This window comes from Carlito syrichta, unplaced genomic scaffold (assembly GCF_000164805.1).
Source record: "Carlito syrichta isolate Samal-C Ts95f unplaced genomic scaffold, Tarsius_syrichta-2.0.1 Scaffold315562, whole genome shotgun sequence".
Taxonomy (NCBI): domain Eukaryota; kingdom Metazoa; phylum Chordata; class Mammalia; order Primates; family Tarsiidae; genus Carlito; species Carlito syrichta.
Window position 1 is genome coordinate 369438 of NW_007259658.1, and position 23154 is coordinate 392591.

At 38.5% G+C, this 23154-nt stretch overlaps 1 protein-coding gene across 1 annotated transcript in view; it reads left to right on the top strand.

The window, feature by feature from the left end:
• Positions 1–23154, top strand: part of GUCY2F (guanylate cyclase 2F, retinal) — a 118898-nt gene that overhangs the window by 29512 nt on the left and 66232 nt on the right. The window contains exons 4-7 of the mRNA XM_008072990.1: positions 4997–5351; positions 6758–6842; positions 10682–10778; positions 16004–16135. Coding sequence (XP_008071181.1) covers positions 4997–5351; positions 6758–6842; positions 10682–10778; positions 16004–16135 — 669 coding nt within the window. The remainder of the gene's footprint in view (positions 1–4996; positions 5352–6757; positions 6843–10681; positions 10779–16003; positions 16136–23154) is intronic.

The window sequence follows — 23154 nt, forward strand, 5'->3', positions numbered from 1 at the left end:
ATGGGCTTTGAAAGCAGACTGCCCTAAGTTTATCTAAGCTTTCGGTGTCTTCATTTCCTTATTTTTAAATTGGCAATAATAATACTGCTTACCTCCCAGTGTTGCTGTGAGGTTTAAATATATTAACACACTAAAGAGTTTGCCTTACACCTAATAATCTCTCAATAAATGTTAGCTATTATTATTATTATCAAAGTTCTTATTATTGTGGGTCAGGCACTCTGTAGGGGATATAATGATCAAATTAGAAATAAGATTTTCCTCCAATGGAGGGGAGCAGTTTTACCATTCCAGGGTGCTAAGGACTCTGGGTCTAAAACTGGAACTCTAATACATCTTGATCACAGGTTCAAGACTGAGACAAGAAAATGGAATGCTACACTTCTGGGATGATGTTATTGGAGTCCTGTCCTTCTCTTCTGAAATGCAAACAATAGCAGCTATTATATATTTAGTGTTTACTCTGTACGAGGTAGTTGGCATAAATGATCCCATTGAATCCTCCGACTAAGCCTGCAAATTAGGTATTAACAGTTACATTTCATGGATAAGGAAATTAAAGCTCAAAGTAACTTGCCCAAGGTCAGACATCTGGGAAGTGGCAGAACTGGGATTCCAATCCAAATCTGCTATCAGAACCTGACCATTTAACTACACATTAGGCTTGTGTTTTATTCTACTATGTTAATAATAACTAATGCTTTGCAAAGTAACATTGCTAAGTAACTAATACATTGACTTGAATAGATGCATCAGGTTGTTTTTCTCTGATGTAGGACATATTAGGGCTATATGAGGACCTGTGAAAAGTGAACAATACATTAGAATAGAAAGGTTTTGTGGGTGGGATGCCAGTGATAAACCTCCTAATTTTGTCTCAGGATGATTGGGCAAAGATTATCACTTTGTTCCTTTATATTTGGGCACAAATTAGACTTCTGAATTATGTTTTGATGCCTATATTTTTCATTTTCATTTTATTCCCAATGCTTGTTTTCAACAGAATTCCTTTGGCTACAAATGCATATAGCTGGAACACACATTTTGGATTTTTTTTACAAATATGCCCTTATTTGGTTAAGCAAAGGAAATCCTCTGGATTTCTTATCAAGCTTGGGGACTTTAAAACCCTTATAACTATTGTTTTTCATAGCCCCAAATATGGGTGCCTGAAGGGGATGTAGTTAGGGTCAGAACACTCCAGAATGGGACCCACCAGACAGGTTGTCAGAAAAGGATGCTTGCAGCTCATAGTGTCTACAATTGTCTTTGTACCCTATTCTGTACAAAGTAAGGATATTGTGTTCATGAACATCACATCAAATGGATTGGACAATAATCCATCTCTTGACTAAGTTCAAGGTTTGAGATCGTGCATTATTGGAGGTACCATCTTTAATAACAGGAATTCAATTATTCTTTGGTTTCTTGATCTCTGCATGAACCTGGCTTTTTGTTCAAAGCTGATGTTGCCATTTTGTTTTTCAAGTGATGGCTTTCCAGGCCAGGCATGCTTTTATTCATAAGTCTGAGGACATAATTCTTTGAAAGCTGATTTTGTGTCTTCTCCAGTGCAGTAAATCTGAACTGATGATAGTCAACAACAGCATTAACCATTAAACTGAACAAATTCTGGTGTCATTGCTCCTGACCCAGACCTCATTCTCTTGGATAATAGCTCTAAAAATCCTAGGGTAGAGCCATCTAAAGTCACTGGACAAAAATCAATAATATTTTTTCATTATCATTAATTTCTTCATAATGTGTTCATCATTCATTCTGGTTCAGGTTTCTACAGTAGGCAAAAACAATAGATTGAATCACCAGTGGCCTCAACATTCTGGGCTGTGATGTTAACAATGTCATCTGTCTGATAGGAGTTCTAACCAATCCTGGTCTTACTTCTTTGGATCTGGAGTGAAAATCCAGAACAGAGGGCTGTAGAGAATGTCTTTCTTTCCTTGTCACACCCTCTGTTCTTCTTTTCCTCATTACTTGCAACAAGTGCAACTAGAGACCTTTTGTGATTGATGCTAGCAGAGTGTGCCTTTGGCTTATGGAAAGGGATGATTCCCACTGCTGAAGAGCACAGTGGGTGAAACAGGAACTCAAACCAACTAGAACACATATCCAAGCCCTCACAGTGAGAAGCCACTGTGACAACCTTTTTTTTTTTTTGCAACTGAATGCTGTTGCTCTCTCCCTCTACCATACTTTTGTGACTATGAGTGCACAAGTGCATGTGTGTGTATAATATGTGGTGGAGGCTAGATAATTCTGAAGAACAGGTTTCAGGTTTCAGTCATTTTGGGGAGTTGTTGTCAATCAGCTCTAATGAGTCAATCTGAGAGCACAAAGGGCAGCATAACCTGGCCAACTAAAAACCTAGTGTAATGGGTCAACTCAGAGGTGGGCGTGTTGTTTTTTGAGTTTCAATCTTTGCTTTTGGCTGTAGGTAGATGCAGTTTCTTTCCCAGAAGGCTCTGTGCCTTTCAAAACAGAAAACTAGCATTCTCTCTGCTTTCAGGGGCTTGTTGCCCTGTGGTTTTTTACTCATTTGTTTTACTAGTGTTGATTTTATACTCCACCTTTCATACTTCACTTACTGCCATAACCTACCAAAGCCCCAGAAAACAGTCAGAATCTTGCAGAAATCCTAAGGACAATCAAATGGAACTTCCAAGAACATCAGTAGGGAGACTTAGTGAAAATCTCTTAAGAGATCTCAGTGTGTACTAGGCAACTAAGAGTGATGCCTTTGCATCCATTCATGATCTTTTTCTACAGAGTGCATATTGAGGCAGGATGGTAAAAGCAGATCATTGAAATAAAACTCAGGAGACCGAGGTGTTGGTTTCTACTCTGCTTGTAGTTAGCTCTGTTATGTGGGGCAAGGATTTTGGCCTGAACAACTGGAAGAATGGAGTAGCTACTAACAAAAATGGGGAAGAGTCATTGTGAATGTATCAGGAGGATTTGGGGTAAAGATCAGGAGTTTCATTTGGGGTATGTCGAAATTTAACATTCAAGTAGAGATATTAAAGTGGGAAGTTGACTATGTGAGTCCGGAATTTAGGAGAGAGGTCTGAGCTGGAAGTATAAATCAGAGAGGAATGGCATAAATATGGTATTTAAAGTCACAAGAACAGAAGATATCACCAAAGGGGGTGAGTGTAGATAGAGAAAAGACCAAGGATTGAGCTGTGGGGCACTCAGATGTGAAGAGGTCAGAGAGACAAAGAAGAACGCTTATACAGACCAAATAAAAATGTAAGCTAAATTTGTCCCTGGACTAAACCAAGATTTAGGAATTTTCACAGGAATTCCGAACCAGAAGAGATTACAGGGGACATCTAGTCCAATAAAGAATGCTAAACTAAGAAACCCGAGACCCGGGTTTTATTCCTTATTTTATGCTTAGGTAAGTGAAGTTAACAGAGCACTTAACTTATTGGGGTCTCCCTTTCTTATCTTATAAAGTAAGACAGCTACACCAGATGACTTCTAAGGTTTAGACATTCACGAGTTTGTCTCCTCCTTCCACAGAACAAGAAACTGAAGCTTAGAGAAAGGTGGTATGTGACTTGCTCAAATATCCTGGCATTGAGAACTGATCACAGAACAGTGTGTTGTCTTCTATACTGTTGACTTTAAACCCCGTATGTGTATTAGAATCCCTGGGGAGTTTTTAATAATACCAATTACTCAGTTTCAAACATAAACTATCTCCTTTTGTTTGTCTGGATTGGTTTTGGCATTGGTATTTTTGACACTCCTCAGGTAATTATAATGTGCAGTCAGGGTTGAAAACCTCCTGCTCTATATTAACAAGGTGTGGCAGTGTCTTGCTAGCTGCTACACCTCTCTGCATTTTTACTTGCATTTCCAACACAAAAAAGATTCGCTTTAAACCCTTATTTTTCAGATGAAGGTTGTTATAGAAGCTTAGCTTTCTAGATCTTGTGAAACCAAAGTAGCAAGTATCAGTTTTCCCTGAAGCTTGGTAAAATGGCATGGCCATAGCTTTCTTGAACTCCATCCTATAAGTGAAATTTTATGGAAAGCCATGAAGCCATGGCTGGATGTGTGTGTGGGTGATGGGGAGTGGAGGGATGTGCAGAGAGGGGAGGGATTGTTTGCTCTTCCTCTCTACCTTTATAGAAAAAAGATACATGATATGTTCCAAAAATAAACTTACAAGGTTAATAAGCAGTGCATCAGGCATAGTATACAGATCTATTTTTTAAACTATATTTATTTAGCAGGTATAGTCATGTTGTCTACCATAGCAGTCTTACTGTTTTTCAGTGGCTTCTCACCAAAACTTTCCACTTTGCACGCCAATAGGATATATAGGGTTTCCTGATTAAAACTCACATTCTCTATACACTAAAAACTTTGACTGTGGATGTCTATCTGCATGTGTGTGTGTGTGCGTGTGTGTAGGCGTGTTATAAAACTGGATTCTAGTGCCCATTTCTCTAGGGAACATGTATCTAAGAAAATGGATATTTTGCACTAAGACAGGACACAGACATGTACTGTGGAGATACATTAGTCTTCTCACACACACCTACAACTCTTGTAGTGCCAACAAAATGATTTCACTGTGCATAGTGCACCGGTAATTAACCTGGTATATTTCCTTTGAACTTCCCTTGTGTATTCCGTACTTGTTTTTTTAAGTGCCCTTTAGAACTCTAAATCACTTTCTTAGTTTAGGAGCATAATAATACGTTGTCTATGACTTGGTTCGTTCATAAAATTGTCATATTTGATATATTTAAAGATATGAAGGCCTGGGGGAGAAAAACAGAAAAAAATTCGTGGGAGAAACCAAGCAAGTCCTCAGAAACAGTTTTTCCCCCCCTCTGGGTCTTCATAGCTCTACTCCACTCAGACGTGCAGCCCATAATAACGAACACAGGCCTGGAATATACTCTGCGATCGCTCTAGGGTGACTAGAGCTCAAGATAATTGTAATTTTTAAAAATAGGTTTCACCGTTGTTCGGAACCATCTACAATTCAATTTACTTTATCGCACAAGCCATGAATAATGCCATGAAAGAAAATGGACAGGATAGTGCTGCCAGTCTGGTTCAGCATTCCAGAAACATGGAATTCTATGGATTCAACCAGTTGATAAGGACAGATTCAAATGGAAACGGAATTTCAGAATATGTAATCCTGGACACCAACTGGAAAGAATGGGAACTCCATAGCACCTACACTGTGGACATGGAAACGGAGCTGTTGCGTTTTGGAGGGACCCCTATTCACTTCCCTGGTGGCAGGCCCCCTAGGGCAGATGCGAAATGCTGGTTTGCAGAGGGGAAGATCTGCCAAGGAGGTAAGGAATGAAAAATGACTAATAGTCAATTTGGCTCAGCTTGGGTTACATAGACACCTCTTTAGGGAAAGACGTATTGTAATATTGAAACACTCATAAAATCAGTTATTTGCCTTCAGGTGACATAAACTTGTTGGTGCCCTATCTAGTTAGTTTAAAATAATAAGAACAATGAGAGGTACGTTGTAGCCTCGAATAATCATCCACAATATAAGCCTTCCCGCCACTTGTTTTTAAAAGGATACTATTCTTTCCCAAATAGATTACTTTAAAAAAGAGAAGGCTTTGGCCTTTTTCTTGCTCTTTTGTATGCTTTGACCTACAGTTGTTTCCTCTGCTAGAAAGATCATCTGTCTGCCCCTTGATGTATACAAATCCTGCCAATCAGGTCCCACCATAGAAATACCATATCCATACCCACACCTCTCTGAACTCTCAGTGAAGTAAAAGTCTGTACCTCACAGCTTAGCACAAAATTGCTTTTCAATTGTTTCTTATGTATTGACTGTGTCTCTACCCCTATTCCCAAATATATTGCTCCTCTAGGGCAGGGACTATAGGTAATCATTCTTATGCCCCTTAACTACCCAACACAATAGGCATCCAGTAAATACTTGCAGTTTGATTGACTGGTGGAACTTCTCTTAGCTTGTGGAAGAGGGGAAACTTTGTCAAATCTCTGAGAGCTAGAGGGGAACTTTGGAATGACTCATATTATTCTTATGCAAGTGTACACCACACCCTTCCAAAACCAAATGCATCTATTTGAAATGGGCTTGATTTCTATTTTGCTTTAGCATGATATATCCAGCTACCTCTTCATCAGATCATTATATATTTCCCTCTAAAATCTTAGTATGCCATCCAAATATTTAGATTTTATGGAGACCATTGACATGCTGATAAAAGTACTAATTGTCAAAACTAGACTCACTCTCACTCTTGAAGGACATTTACTATGTTTTTAATCTCTAATACATGAGGTCTGTGGGCTTGGGTGAATTATAAAGGTCTTTTATTTTATGAAGGCAATGTAATACTTACCCTTCACAGGTGAGATAACATATTTATTCTCAAGAACTCTATTGCTGTCCAACCTAAATTAAGGTACTCAAAGTTTTCCATTTGTGGACTTTTTCCTCCAAAGAAACACCCTGGTCAGCCTTAATTCATGTGATTTGTTACTGTCAGAGTAGTGAGTGGTTTTGCTTCAGAACAGTGAAATTGCTTTCTGTGTCCATAAGGTCAACAAGACAGACTGTGCTGTAGAAAAATGGAATTAGGTTAGGTAGATGTGGCTTGATTTTAGAGTCACCAGAAAGCATGAGGAGTCACTTGGTGGCGTCCTTTTTTTTATTGCCCCTTTCTGATAATGCCATTCTTCCTCTTCCTTTTGCTCTCTGCAGGCATCGACCCTGTCTTTGCCATGATGGTCTGCCTTGCTTTGCTTATAGCCCTGCTGTCTATTAATGGATTTGCTTACTTTATAAGGTACATTTTTTGTTCTTTTTGTATACAAAAAATACAAGCCCATAATAGCCTTGTTAATATTGATTTCCAGGAAGTCATATTTCGGTACAATTGCCTTATTACATGACCCACTGATTTTCTTTTTTCCATAGTGATTTACCATCCCTACTGGCCCCATTTAGAGTGAAGTGTTTTCATGATGCCAAGAATAACTTCCTCAGCTGTGTTGTCAGTGTTGTTGCCTGTGAGTAGATCTGGCTCCCACCACAATGGTGGAATAAGAGAACTAGTGCTTTAGAGCCCATCTACTCCATATCTGTGCTCCCTTTTATCCTGGCAGAATCTCCTATAACCAACTCCTTCCCCAAGTGGTAGGGAATGGAGTTGGGATATTTTAATGATTTCTAAAAGTTAGACAAACTTGTGCTAGAATTTAAACTCTAGGAATTGTGATACTAACTCACAGGATTGTGGTGGAGATTAAATAAATGTAAATAAATAAAGCACCTAGAACAATACCTGACTCATAGTAGGTGCTCAATAAATGGCAAATCTCAGTGCCTTCACAGGCACACAAGACTCCCCCGCTGATTGTCGAAAGCCCAGGATTCTCACTTTGATACTCATGACTTTTGTCCAGGATATCACATTCCATATTTCTACCATCTTTCTTCCTTGGACAAAAGATTGCTTACCTAATCATCAATATAATCATTATCAAGTCTTTGTCTTGCTCCCTCAGATCCCTTAACAGGTGACGGACACTCTAATGAGCTGTTTCAGAATCAGGAATAAGTGGCTGAAAATGGCTTCATGTGATACCTCTTTCTTATAAACTTTACATTTTGATAGTTATACCCTCTCCATACTAGGACAATTGGTGGAAAGTGAAAAATAAAATCAACCAATCCACTTTACCCCTTTCACTCTGCAAACTACACCTTTGTCAACTCTTTGTAAGAGTGGTCCTAACAACAATATGGCATGAATTGGTAGAGAATGGAGTGGGGCTATTTTGGCGAGTTCTAAGAAAAAAATTTCTGGAGTGTATTAAATAGCTGTGTGACCTTGGACAAGTCACTTAACCTTTCTTGACCAAAATTTTCTCATTTGCACAATGAAGAAATTGGATTAGATGATGTTTAAGAGAACTTCCAGCTCTGATATTTTAATGAGTCTATGAAATTCTGGATGGAAACCATAACAGGTGCCACTCTTAGTGTTTAATGTGTTGGCATCACTGTGAAAAACTTCTATTATCCAATATCCCTAGTATTAGAAATTTGATAAAGCCACTGAGTAATAGGTACCTTATGAATTATTAAGACACACCTGATAAAGACACTAGTTCAAAAGAAGTTTTTCTTTTAATTTCTATGACAATGTCATATTCCTGCTAAGAAGAGAAATTTAACATCTTTAATTTAGCTGCTGCCAACAAATAACATATTTAATTAGTATCATTAGATAATTAGCAAATATAGACTCCATCCAATCAAAAAGTTTCCCCTTCTAGGGAGGTTTGTGGAGTAATAGATTGTCTACCCAATACTAAAACATTCCCCAAGGTGGACAATGGAATCACTCAGTGTCTTATGTTACTTATCAATCTTCCAAGTGACAGTTCTCACTGGTCTTTACCATTGAATGAACTAGTTCTTTGGACTTTGAGTGAGCCCAGTCTGCAATTCTTGGACACTGAAGGAAAAAAAAAAAAAAAAAAAAAAAACATGAGAGGGGCGGGGAGTTTGTTTGGAGCTTGTGGGCTGAAGGGCAAAGATTGGAGAGGAAAATAATTGAAGAGGGACATGATTAGAGAGGAAAATGATTGGAGAGGAAAATGAATTTGAGACAATTGGTACTTCAAGTGGTCAGTCACAGAAAACTCAGAGATAGGAACGACGTACATCATTTCCCAGAGTCAGTTGGTCCTTCGTTCTTCAGCTAACAAAACACAAAAGATGCCCCCTCTTTTCTGCCTTCCTCCCTCTTTCTGCTCACCACGGCGGCTGCAATCAGAAGAGCTGAGCGGCTGATGAGAATCTGTAATAGACGGTGATTACTTGCAGGAGAGTGACTCTCTGTTCCTTCCTTTTCTGTGTGTTTTGATTGTTTAAGTTATTTTTTTCAGAAAGAAAGACGTGCAAAGAACCCAGCCACCCCAAAACAAAGGATTCTTTGAACTCCTCCTTTCTCCCTACTCCTCCGAACCAGATTGCATCGCCTTTCTATAAAGCTCTCCCATGCTTTGTTATACTAATGATGATAATGATAATAATGAGCCCTTATACTTTCATAGTGCTTCATGCTTTTCAGAGCACTTTCACATACATTATCTCATTTGATTTTCAAAACAACTCTATAAAGCGGATAATGCAAGGGCTATTATCCTGCTAGATAGATAAGGACACTGAGACGTGAAGAGGTTAAATTACTTATCCAAAGTCACCTGCATCTGGCTAATTAATGACAGAATCTGCACTGCACCTCAGGTATCTGGATTGGAAGTCCAGTTCGCTTTCTACTAAAATGTACCCTGTAGCATGATTATTTTTACAGATGTGCGTTCTTTAAGACAATTCATTACACATATGAAACAGATAAGTTAGGGAGTGATTCTTTACTTTGCCAAAAGATTCATGTGCTCTACCCTTGAATTCACTATGGGGCTCTTTTAATTTTCTCTGCAGGGCAGCAGCTCCCACAGTGATAAGGGACATATTTGTTGGCAGGCAATTAGAAACACATTAATTGTTTGTTTACAAACCAATGGAATTGCTGAGGAAAAACTGACTGGGTTTCTAGTATTTAAAGCTACACTGACATTGCAACTTGACAAAGCATTTTGATTCAGTGGTTGTTTTCTCCACTATGGTTCTTGGCTTTAATACATTCTACAGAGTGACCACTATGGGGTTATATAAAAAGCGAAGCCAGACTGTAGCTGTCAGAGCCCCAAAGACAAAGCAGAACAAAACAAACACACTGACTAATCCAAGGTTCCCTCCAGTCTTCAAGTTGCCCAGTCAGACCTACCTGATTGTGTGGGTAGACATCATATACTCCTATGTGTCTAGTAATTGATTTGTAGAAAATAATTACATTCACTGCAAATTAAATGGGCATGTTTGGAGAGAATCAGGTTTAAACTGTGTCTATGCAATGCTCAGACAAGAGACCAATTCAGTAAAAGAAGAAAAAAAAACCTCAGTCAGCCCACTTGTTTGGAGTCATGTAGACAAAGAGACCAACTGATTGAATTTTTCCACTTTTCAACCTGTTGCTTTGGCAACGCATAGATGCAACTTTGCAAGACAAGTGGTCTTATGGGCAGAAATCTGGGCCCACAGCCAGGGACCAGGAATTCAAGTTCCAGCTCTGCCTCAGGCTGAGAGAACTCATACAATTTGTTTAATTTTGTTTTGTTTCTTTAATGTGTTTTTGTCTATAAAATAGAGATTAATGATTCTTGGCCCTGATTATTAGAATAAATACTATGGCATATGGGAAAGGGTGTTGAGTTCTTTAAAAGTATTCAGAGGTGTTGTTTTGAATGTGCCCTTTATGTGAGATCACTGTTTTTATTATTAGTCTGAGATACCATTCTCATGTAGTGCCCTCACCCTTCTCTATTGATGCTTCTTCAAGAGCATTTTCATTTCTTTTTTGATCTTTATAACTGCAAGTTGTGAGGGCCAGGGTAGCTGCCTCCTTTTGCTGTGGGTACTATGGTAAAGATCATGTGTGATTATCCTCCCAATTACCTTGTATATTCTTTAATTGCTATTTTAGGGCAAATTAACCCTGGCTTTGCAAAAGCATTCAGTCTCTGTAACCCTCTGATTTCATGTTTGTTTCAGGCGTCGTATAAATAAAATTCAGTTGATTAAAGGACCCAACAGAATTCTACTAACTTTGGAGGATGTAACATTTATCAATCCTCACTTTGGAAGTAAGGTAAGGAGTAGCCCTTTCTTTTGTTGCACTGTCCAATATGGTAGCCACAGGTTGCTCTTGAGCACTTGATATGTTGCTAGTCTAAATTGTGATGTGCTGCAAAAATAAAATGCTCAGTGGTTTTAGAAGACTTACTATAAAAACGTGAAATATCTCATTAAAATTTAAAAATATTAATTGCATGTCAAAACAATATTTTAGATGCATTGGGTTACAGTATATTTCAAAAGTTAATTTGTCTTGTTTCTTTTTATGTTTTTTAATGTGACTATTAAGAAGATATAAAATTACATATGTGACTCACATTGCATTTTTATTAGATAGTGCTGCCTTAGAACAGTGCTGTGGAAGTGAATGCAGTGCACTTTGGGCAATAGTTTGGCTTTGACTTCATATAGTTCTTTGTATATTTAAATTCAACATTTGATTGTTAGTTCCGCAAAGGCATATATATATATATATATATATATATATATATATATATATATATATATATATATTTAATGTTAGCCCATAGCACCTGACATAATGCTTATAGTAATGGTAGGTGCTTACAAAAATTTGGTGAATTAATCAACTAGTGAAAGAGAGTTAAATTTAATCAAAAGTTCTGTTCTGGTTGTGATTGTATTGTAATTAGCAATCTTCATTAAGCACCAGCTACTGTGTCCTACCCCTGAACTAGGCTTTGTAACAGATGACAGGTAGTCCCTGCTTCCAAGGTGGTTACAGTCAAGTTAGAGAGACAAATTATAACACACAAAAGAGTTGATAGGCACCGTATTGCACAAAGAACTAGAAATACAGTTCAGAGGCAGATCCATGGAGGAAGGCTTTTCAGAGACTCAACACCAAAAAGCTAGGTCTTAAAAAAAGGATAGGATTCGTCTAGGTCCCAGGTAACAAAATGGGAACCACTTTTGCTTGTCCCTCACTATTATAAAAGTTAATAACCAGAATTTTGAAATAGTGATATTACACACAAAAATCAGGATTTCTGAGTTTTCTTTAAAAGTTGGAAGATCTATCAACATTGGGTCTCATTGTGGCAATTGACTGTAACTCAGTATTCATTGCCCTTGTTGGAAGAGGCATAATCTCTGCAGTTTAATACAATTCCCCTCACTTGATGTTGTGTTATACTCAGTATATTTCACCTATTTATATTACCTGCCTTGTCCTTATAGACATCCTAAGCAGAAGAAATAGCATAAACAGAAGCTTGGGGAAGAGAATATATGGAGAAAAGTTTTGTCAAAGGTAGCTAGTGTGTCTCCTTGTGCTAGACTATGTGGCCACAATAAAACCATGGGTCCTTGCAAATTTTAGTATGGTGGTAGCAGGATGTAGGGACCGCATGCAAACACATAATATTGACTTATGTGTTATTTACTCTTCCTACACAACTGTCCCAGATTTGAGAATAAATGATTACATCAGTGAACAAACTGATAAATTGCCTAAATGTGATACTGAAAGGTATATTTAGTTAGTTGACTGGCTGAGAATGGATTTGCATGGTAATACCCTGTGCAGTCAAATGAATTGTTAAGCTGTTTGATTTAATTCTCAGCTACAACCCTAATTCTTGTTTAAATCATCAGATCCTTTCGTAAAGTTGATCTTGTATTCTTGGAAATGTATTGCTGAAAGCCAAAACTATCACTGTGGCTGAAGGCTACTCTCCACTCTTATGCCGTACAAACTTGTTGATATTAGTCTCCATTCCTTGAAGCCACCAGAGGATCCTAGGACTCATTGTGGTGGAATTTGTCTGGATTTACCATACTTAATATGTCCTGTATGAAATTTCCTACCTTAAGTAGAAAGTGTAGATGCTGAAGTATCAGCTCTGAAGCAATCTCGATACATGTGGGATCTGACAATTAAGTTTGCAAACTCATCCTAGAAAAAGTGCTGCATACCTCATACCTGAATATCACTGTGAATATCATCTTCAAAGTACTCCCCTTGGGAAGCTATACACCAATGCCAGTGCCTAGTCCACCCATCAAAGCAATTTTGAAACTCTTTTCTGGAATGGCCATCAGAGTTGCCATTGTGTTACCCTTGATGCCCTGAATGTCATCAAAATGGCTTCCTTTCAGAATTTTCTTTATCTTTAGGTAAAGGAAAAAGTCATTGGGACCAGATCAGGTGAGTAGGGAGGGTGTTCTAATACAGCTGTTTTGTTTACTGTCTAAAAACTCCCTCACAGACAGTGCTATGTAAACTGGTGCATTGTCATGATGCAAGAGCTCCTTCAAGACCATTTTTGCACACACCTTTCTTGTGCCAAGATTTTCATTTAAGATTTTCCTAATTGATTCTCTATCAATGTTTATTTGGTCTGCTATGTTTCTCATAGTCAGTTGATGATTTTGGTGCACATTTGACAAATTTTTGCAATGTTTTTTTTGTCAGTTTTACTTGTTACTGGCCCTCCTGACCTCTCTTCATCAGTGATGCTTTCTCTCCCCACACAAAAATGTTTAATCCATTTTTACACTGCCATTTTCTTCCTTGGTTATCCCCATAAACTTGGACTAACATGTCCCTGATCTCACTTCTACTCTTGCCAAGTTTAACAAGAAATTGAATGTTTGTTCATTGCTCTAATTCAAGCTCCAACATTCTCATGACAGCACACAAAAGCATGCAACAAAAATGATGAATGCTTCTCAGCAAGACACTGTCATGCATCGACATGAACACAGCTGTGAGACACTGATATACCAAGGTTATGAAACCTTACCGAGTTGTTTGTACAGTGCTGCTAGTGTGAGCACATGGTAGCAAGTTCATAAACCAAATTGTCAAACCTTGTAGCCCAGTACTAAGAAAAATGTATTCAATTCTGTGATAAGATATTTTATCCAGAAATATATAACCAGTAAATGACTAGAAGTTATTGTCTAAATGTAGCAAAATATAGTAAAGTTTTGGCCAAAAGCAATATGCTTATTTTTAAAATCCCTGTATCTTTGGTAGTATGTATATCAAAATGACAGTTAATTACCTAGATGTTTTGATTCTAATGTATCAGAACAATAAACATAGTTCAATTTTGGACTGAATTAGCCTTTTATTTGTATAGGTCTTTCAGTAGTCCAGTAGTCTATAAAACCTCTTGGGATACCTTCCCTTGTTTGTACTGAGATGTGAATGTTATTTGAGTGACCAAAGCATACCAGTTCTCACAAAATTACCATAAATAGCTGAGTAGTGTTACCTTCAGAAGAACAAATTGCCTAAGGTCTTAAAATCTTGTTTATTATGATATATCTTTTTTCACTTGTGCATAAATTTTGGCATGATAAGACTAAGAAATAATCATCATCGCTTTCTACCATATGAGTGAAAAAAATGACATGTAACAGTGCTAGGGATGAATAGCCTTATCATAGGGGATGTTCTTTTTTTTTGGTACTATTTTGGCCCAGGTGGAAAAGGATGACATTACTCTAGAAATACATAGCTCTTGGTCTCCAGATCCCTTTTGGCATTTGGCTTGTATCAGGGGTTCTGATGGGAACAGATAGGGGTAGTATACATTGTCCTTAATTGCTGTGTAGTCACAAACTTGCAGCTGGCTGTGTCTAATCAGTCAACAAGCCAAGCCAAGAATTTCATCCAAATGGAATGTCTGAAAGTGTAAACTCTTGGAGAATATAAAATTGATTCAGTCTAGAAAAATTGACAGGTCAGGAGAAGTCAGGTTAGGAAAGGAAGTTTTTAGAAGAAAGTGAAGTTAAAGTCCAAACGTATGTAGATTTTGGCAGATTCTCTTGCTTTTTCCTTTGCCCTTCATGGAGAGGTCTATGTCTCAATATACAGATCTAGGTGCTCCTGCTGAGATATGAAAATAAAGAATGAAAGGGAAGTAGATTCCTTCCTGGCCTTGCTCTGTTGGGGAGAGTTCAGGTTGATGCAAGGGTTATGTGAAGAGTCGAGTTTTACATCTTTTCTGAATTTTGAGCTCTTGGGATTTCAGCACATTAGGGGATAGGTATAGTTTAACTTTGTCTTAGAACTTTGTGATAGTCTTGGTAGAAGGATCATAACTGAAGGCTAAGTCAACTAGAGATCTTTAGTGGATCAAAGTCCATTAAGGGCAGAGTGTTGGAAAGTACTTAAGATTATTTTTTATTGGCAAATAAGAGTGAAATGAAGCATGATGTGGTAGAAAGAGCACAGGGCCAGAAAATATATAATACCAAGATTCTTGTTCCAATACCTCTCTTGATTTGTTTCCTCATTGTAAAATGAGGATGTTGGAGTTGGGGGAGGAGACTGGCTTAGATAACATCAAATGTAGCTGCTGTCTCTGAATTGCTGGGAAAGGCATATTTGGAGATATGGAGAAGAAAATGAGGAAACTTTTGTTATTATGTCTTCATGTGAAATAAGTCTACTGGTTCAGTTGAAGATACTGAAGTTCAATTTTAAAGGTTAACACAGATTGCAGATAACTCTTCCTTTTGTCATTCTACTGTGCAGTTCCCAGTCCTCCCTCACCAGACTTATGTGTACTAGTTAACAAATTGAGGAATAGAGAATTTGGCCTACATAAGCATCAGACTCATAAATCATAGGCAGTTGATCTGCTTTTCTCTCTATCATTTTATTGCTTTCTGGGATACCCTCTGCCATTAATCTTACCTGCACAAACAAGGATGCCATTCAGAACAGTATAACAAAAAGAGCCAGTCCTGGGAGTCAGGAGGGTGGGATTCTGTCCTAGTTGTTATTAAATTTTTTCAAAATGTTAGATTTTTATATATTTATAAACCATCTATAAATAGACATCTTGTAGCTAAATCACTGACTAGCTGTATGATATTGGGAAACTTATTTCACCTCTTTTGGTCTCAATTTCTTGTCTATAAAGGGAGGACCCAGATTGGATCATCACTGGTATTTTTTCTTGATCCCCACTCACATCTATGATTCTAATACTCTCTATTAGCTGGAATCACTTTTACCTTTTTTGGGTGGTATATGGGGGCTAAGCAAGGTACCAACCTTGAACTAAGAAAAGGAGGGAGGGTTCAGAGGGATAGGGAAAATAATGATTCTCATGCTTAAAAGATTTTATTCATATAGTTACTTTCTTAGGAATTAAAAAAAACCCAGATAAGCACAGTATCTATACCATAGCTCAATGTTTTGTGCTAAATCTTGAGTATTTTGTTTATAACTTTTCTTTCCTAATACTTTCACAGAGAGGAAGTCGTGCCAGTGTGAGCTTTCAGATCACCTCAGAGGTCCAAAGTGGGAGGTCCCCAAGGCTTTCCTTTTCTTCAGGGAGTCTAACTCCAGCTACCTATGAAAACTCCAACATAGCAATTTATGAGGTAAGAAATTCAACAGCTGTCTAATATACTGTCTTCTTGGATTTTAAAATGAGGTAGTGATTTAGTAACCAGGCTTTGAGCAAAAATATTAAGGCTTCTGGCAAGTTCTTCCAGTTTTTTTTTTTTTTGTTTACATCAACTTATGAATTTGTTTGGTTGATATTTTTGACAATTATTTTCCTTAGCAACTAATCTATTTACTTATAACTTAATTGATCTTAAGATCAAACACTTAAACATGTCACTCATTCCAGAAACTACATAGATAATAATAGATGAATTGATTCCCCGAGTCTACTGTTTGTGATGAGATGTCTAGAGACATGCTTGTGCAAGGTATGGTTTAAGGTATGATTCTCTCCAAATTCTAGCTATTTTTCTTATACCTGTGATCCTCTGATATTACTGAAACTTAAAAATATCTAATTTTTCCCTTTTCTTTGCCTGTTCTGTCTCTTGGAGTAACAGGTTACTTTCTGCTACATGAAATATAAATCCTTTTTATTCCACTAAAGTTTCTGTCTTTAAGAGGTCACCTTGTACCATTTGTTCTAAGATACTGGAATTTGGCAATCAGAACAAATTTTGCATCAGTTAGAGAGATCAACCGTTTCTTCTCAGCAGGAAAGAGTTAAGCAGGGGGTAAAAGGGAAACTAGACTGCCTTTCCGTTGCTCCTAAGTGAGGCCTTCCCAGTGTGGTTTCCTTGTTTTGTTTGAAGATACTCCCAAGAGCAGCAAGCACTCTCAACTTCAACAATAACTACAAAGAAAGCCCAGAACAGGATAGAATGAGTTTTTGGATTATCAGTTGTATTGGCTTTTCCAAGTGAATATTCTCCTCCATTGGATACATAATTGACAGGGGCCTTGCTATGATTTGAATGTCCCCTTCAAAATTCAGATATTGAAACTTAATGGTCAATGTGATGGTATTAAGAAGTGGGGCTTTTAGGAGGTGATCAAACCATGAAGGCTCCTTCTCATTCATGCAGTTAAATCTCCTTTGAGTCTTCATGCAGTGTCCCACTAGCTTGGCCTTCTGTTTTCTGTCATGTGAGGGCACAATATTTCTCCCGTTTAGAGGATGTAGCAACAAGGTGTCATCTTGGAAGCAGAGAGCAGCCCTCACCAGACAAGCAAACCTGCTGATGCCTTAATTTTGGACATCCCAGCCTTTAGAACTATGAGAAATAAATTTCTTTTCTTTGTAAATTACCCAGTCTCAGGTATTATGTTATAACAGCATAAATGGAGTAAGACAAAAATTTGTACCAGAGAAGTGGGGTGTTGTTATAACAAATACCTAAAAAATGTTTAAGTGGCTTTTGAACTGGGTGATGGGTAGACACTGGAATAGTTTTAAAGTGAATGCTAGAAATAGCCTACATTTCTGTGCATGGAATGTTAAGGGAAATTCTGATGGGGATTCAAAAGAAGAGGAGAGCTGTATGAAAAGCCTGATTCTTCTCAGAGATTACTTAAGTGGTCATGAACAGAACATTGGTAGAAATATTGGCGGTAAGGGTTATTCTGATGAGGTCTTAGATGGGAATGTGGAACAAGGTATTGAAAACTAGAAAAGAGGCCATTCTTGTTACAAATTGGCAAATAGAATTATATCCATGTCCTAGGACTTTGTGGAAGGTAGAACTTGTGGACAATGAACAAGGATTTTTGGTGGAAGAAATCTCGAAGCAGAAAAGCATTCAGGGTGCTGCATGACTTTTCTTAACTTGAGAAGAAAAAAAAATTATTTAAAGACAGAATTATAATAATGAGGGGAGCAGAAAATAAAGATTTGGAAAATTCCCAGTCTGGCTATGTAAAGAATAAAAAAGTGTGTTTGGGAGAGAAAACCAAAGTTGTGACAAAACAAACCAAACCAAACAAGTTTGAGAAGGAGATTATTATGAGTAGAAGAAATTCAGCTGCTATGTATCAAGACAATGGGCAAATGACCACAAAGGGATTTGGAGATCTTCAAGCCTGCCTTGTCTATCACAGGCCCAGATTGTTAGGGCCTTGAGGGTTGAACAGTTTCAAAGGAGTGGTCCAGGGCACCAAAGGGGCTCAGGGTACATGTGTGATCCCAGGGCTTGCTGTTCAGAGCCAACTCAAGTCTCTGCGCCCTACATTCTGGTGCAGCACTCTTTGACCTCCCTAACTGTGGTTCAAGTGGGCCTAGGTGTGGCTTGAGCTATTGTTTTGGAAGGTGCAAGCTGTAAGTCTTGGTGATATCCATGTGGTGCTAACTTTGCAAGCTCTCAGCATGCAAGAGCTATGGAGGTATGGCTGCCTCCATCTAGATTTCAAAGGATGTCTTGAACAGCCTCAGGACACAGGCACAGACTTGTCACAGGGTAGGGCCACTGCAGAGAATCTTCCCTAGAACAATGCCCAGTGTAACTGTGGGATTAAGGCCACTTCAAAGAGTTTCCATTAGAGCAATGCCCAGCAAAACTGTGGAGTCAGGTTTACCACAGAGAGCCCCTACTAAGACAGTGCTTTAATGGAGCTATGGGTGCAGGGTCACCCCTGAGACCCAAGACTTCTAGAGCCACCAGAATGCAATGTTAGCATGGGGAAGCTGCAGGTACCCAACTCCAAACTGTGACAGTTGTGGCATGGGTTGCACGTAGCTAAGTCATGTGTGTGATCCCCTTGGGACTTGGGTGTCCAACCCTAATCTCAGTGTGTCCAGGAGTTGGGACATGGAATCAAAGAACATTGTTCTCAAACATCAAGATTTGATGTTGTTACCTTGTTGGATTTTGGACTTATTTGGGGCCTGTTACCCCTTTTTTCTTACCTATTTCTTACTTTTGGAATAGAATAGAAATGTTTGTCCTATGCCTGCCTCACCATTAAATTTTGGAAGCACATAAATCGTTTGATTTTACAGATTCATAGCTGGAAAGAAATTTTTCTTGGAATGAAATGTGCCTTGAGTCGCATCCATATCTGACTTAGATGAGACTCTGGACTTTAGATTTTTGAGTTGACACCAGAATAAGCTAAGACTTTTGGGGGATATTGGGATGAAATGAATGTATTTTGCTTGTGAGAAGAACATAAATATTGGGGGGTCAGAGTCAGAATGTGATTATTTGAATATGTCCCCTCCAAAATTCAGGTGTTGAAATTAATGGTCAGTGTGATGGTATTGAGAGGTGGAGTCCTTAAGAAGCAATTAAGCATTGAGGGCTTCTTTCTCATGAACAGGATTAAGGTCCTTATTAAAAAACAAAGGCTTCATGTAGCATTCAGCTAGCTTGCCCTTCTACATTCTGCCATGTGAGGACATAGCATTTCTCCTCTCTGGAGGATGCAGCAACAAAGCATCATGTTGAAAGCAGAGAGCAGTCCTCACCAGACAACCAAATCTTCCTGCACCTTGATCTTAGACTTTCCAGTCTCCAGAATTGTGAGACAATAAACTTCTGTGTTTTACAAATTACTCCGTTGGAGATATTCTGTTATAACAGCATAGTCTAATATAAGCCATCAATATCAAGATTGGCATGACATATGTTTGTTCAGTGTACCTGAGAGCTTTGACTTAAGTTAGTGGCAGAAAACCTCTGGATCTTGCCTTGGATTTAATTTAATCAAAGATGAGATTTGCTTCAAGTGTAAATTTGAGGTATTGCGGAATTGGCAGCTCTAGTATCTCAAAGATCTAAGATAAGATAATCAGATGGCTTTGAATGTCAAATGGAATCAGCTGATAACTTTACAAATGTATTGATGCTTCTTTGTTTCTGAAGTAACCTTTGATTTTGTTTGTGAAATGAGGGATTGAACTAAATTCTCAATCCTGGTTGCTCACTAAAATCTCCTTGGGAAACTTTAAAAATATCTATTCCCAGGCCCCACTCTCAGCAATTCTGATTCACTTGGTATGAGGTTGGACCCAGGTATTGGTATTTTATCTTAAAGTTCCCTGATATGTGCAGCCAGGATTGAGAACTACTGGTCTATGAGACCTCTAAGGCCTTTTTGGGCTCAGATATGTTATCATTCTCCAATTCTGTGGAAGAATTTATATGTTAAATTGTGTTATGTTTTATTTGGTGGGGTTGGAAGGTTATGGTTAGAACTGAGAAGGGAAAAAATAAACATCTGTATGTAACTGACCTTTAAGAATCTGTCAGATATTTTCTCATTTTGCAAGGAGGCAGAGAGCTGAGTTAGTTCCCAGAATGAATGTTGGTCAGTCAGATCATATTTCTGAACTGTGTAGGCTAATGGGTGGGGGCTGGGGGTGGAGTGGGGGAGGTTTATCTTTCAAACGGAGGGTGTTAGTGGGAATAATATCACGTGGTGAAGTCAAGATTAGGCTGATGGTGGGATGTGAAGAAAGGCAGCTGAGGTTAGAGAATTGCCTGGCTAGGGCTAAAAAGAACTCTGGGAGGGAGCATAAGTCAATTGCAGCAACAGATCAAACAAAGATGTCCAGTATGCCCTCTGAAACGGTCCTGCATTAGGAGTGTTTTAAAGAAGACTCATTATCTAGTTTTGTACAAAATAAATCAATTTTCATAAGAAATCTTACTGGAAGACTTGAAATTTCCAGATAATGTGCCTAGAGTAGCAGATACCTAACAGTAGAAGACAGGCTTGTTTAGCACATGCCATAACACTGTACTGCACTTTGATTTTATACACAGATGTATTACCTTTGGAACTACACGGGAAAGGCAGCCCTTGTTTCACAGATACCCTTTGAAATGTGAAAGGAAAGGCAGATGAACTGAATGCTGGGTAGAAAGAGTTGTAAATGGCAGATGCAGTGAAGACATGTCATAATCTGCTCTAATAGCCATAGTCCGGGGGAGGGGGGATGAGGTGGGCATCAGTGAAACTCCGACTCACTGAACTCATCTTCCCTTTTCATTTTCTGATTCCTTCTACCTCTCTGTCTCTCAGCCTCTCAGTCGCCCCCTGTTTTCCTCTTTCATGTTTCTCTCTCTCCCCATTCATCCCCCTTTCTTGCAGCTTCTCTCCCCCCATTCATCCATTTTTTATATCCCTTATAGCTCTTTTTCTCCCCCTTTCTCTTCCACCAGCCATCTTCTCTTTCTCATCACGGAATCATAAATCATCAGAACTGAAAAGGACCTAAGAAATTATCTAGTAATTCCAGCTCTATCAGTGAGCTACTGAGGCTCAGGCCAATTGAGTGGCTGTTCTAAGGTCACCCTCGGGTTTGAAGCAGAGCCAGGCCTAAGACCTAGTTCTCTTGCTTCTTAGTTAATACACAACGGCTTTAGTGCAAAACAGATGGATTTTAAATTACTTCTAAAAACGTTAGTGAATAGAATTTGATGTTTCTTGCTCTTAATTAAAAAGTGAGTGATGAGTGAAGTATTTTATCATTCTCTCTTAAAAGAAAAAAAGCAAAACAAATAGTGCATGTGTGGTGAAGATAAAACCTGCCCACTTCCTCCCCTTTCCTCATTATTCATGAAGTAGGATGCACACAGACTCAATAAAAATTTGCTTACAAAGTTTGTGAGAATTATTTAAATCTTAAACACACACAAATCCCCCAAGTCAAAGAAAGCCCAATGGGACAAAAGAGCAACAAAGTGGGAGATGGACGACCTTGATTCAGTTCCTGGCTCTGTTACTTCCTAGTCTTCTGACCTTGGGCAAGTCACTTAATTTCCTCAGGCTTCACTTTCTTTATCAAAATATAAAGGGATTGGGCTAGGAATAGCTATGACTCTTGCCAGCTCTCACAATTGGTGACCTGGAGGAAAATAGCTCTGCTTAACTACTAGTGGCAGCTAATAAGCCGGACAGAAGGCTAACCCATGTCTGCAATAGGGTTGACTCTAGGAAGAAGGTACCTGGTACCAGGTATAAGGCGGAGTCAGGATAGCTAGTTCTAATGTTCAGATTGTGCAATGCACAAGGGCACCACATATATGAGGGTACTATTCACAGTGTAGACATATACTGACATATGAGTGGTATAGAAGCAGGCACAGAGATTCTAGCCTCCCAGCCTAGTTCTGGATGGGGTACTAGGAGAGCCTTCTCACATTTATGTCTATACTGGCATGCCTGGCTATGCACATACCCAGTCACTGACAAACACATGCGTAGCTGGGTATGCACTATTTTGACTATGTCCTGGAAGTTTTTTGAGATTGTTCTTCTCTTTTGCCTAATATTGTTGGAAGCCCAATTTCAGCTTCTCACTCCCACCCTTATAGCCTGACTCCAAACCTGACAAAGAGGCCTCATCTGGCACACAGAGCTTGGTGATGTGCAGAGTACTCATGTTGCTAGTGGAATATACTGCCTGGTGGCTGGGAATGTGTCAATAAATGAGAGTATGATAAATGGCTGTATGTATACAGCCAGGGCTGCTGCTTGACATCACAGGGCTGCCACAAGCTTACTGTAATATACTCACAGAATTTTTTTTTAATTTAAGAGAAAACATCTTTTTCTAATTAGCACAACGATGCCATAGCAGTGACCATGAGCTGAGTAATATAGTCACAAAGGTGCTGAGAAGGCTTTTTTTAGCCACCAGTATTTCCCACATATTGGTTGATTTTGTCAATTATCAATTTAGAATTTTATTTTTTCAGTTTAAGATTTAACCTCTGATCCTTCTAAAGGACAAAATCCTCTGAAGGGTAAAACTGCAAACTTGTGTCAGGCTCTCTTGACTTCTATGAATGAGTTTTAGATCCCTGGGTGGGAGCAGATTTTGATGAGAGAAACTTAGTGAGATGTAAATTAAGAGAATATGAGTGAATAAAGTATCACAAAGATCATGAAAAGGCAAAGACTGGGGTGGTGGTTTGCAAACATTAACATGCATTAAAGTCACATGGAGGGCTTGCTAAACCACACATTGCTGGGCCCCACCCCCACAATTTTTGATTCTATAAGTGTTGCATGAGGCTTAAGAATTGGCCTTTCTTGGCTATCATCAATAACTAAAAAAACAACAGATACTGGAGAGGATGTGGCAAAAAGGGAACACGTCTACACT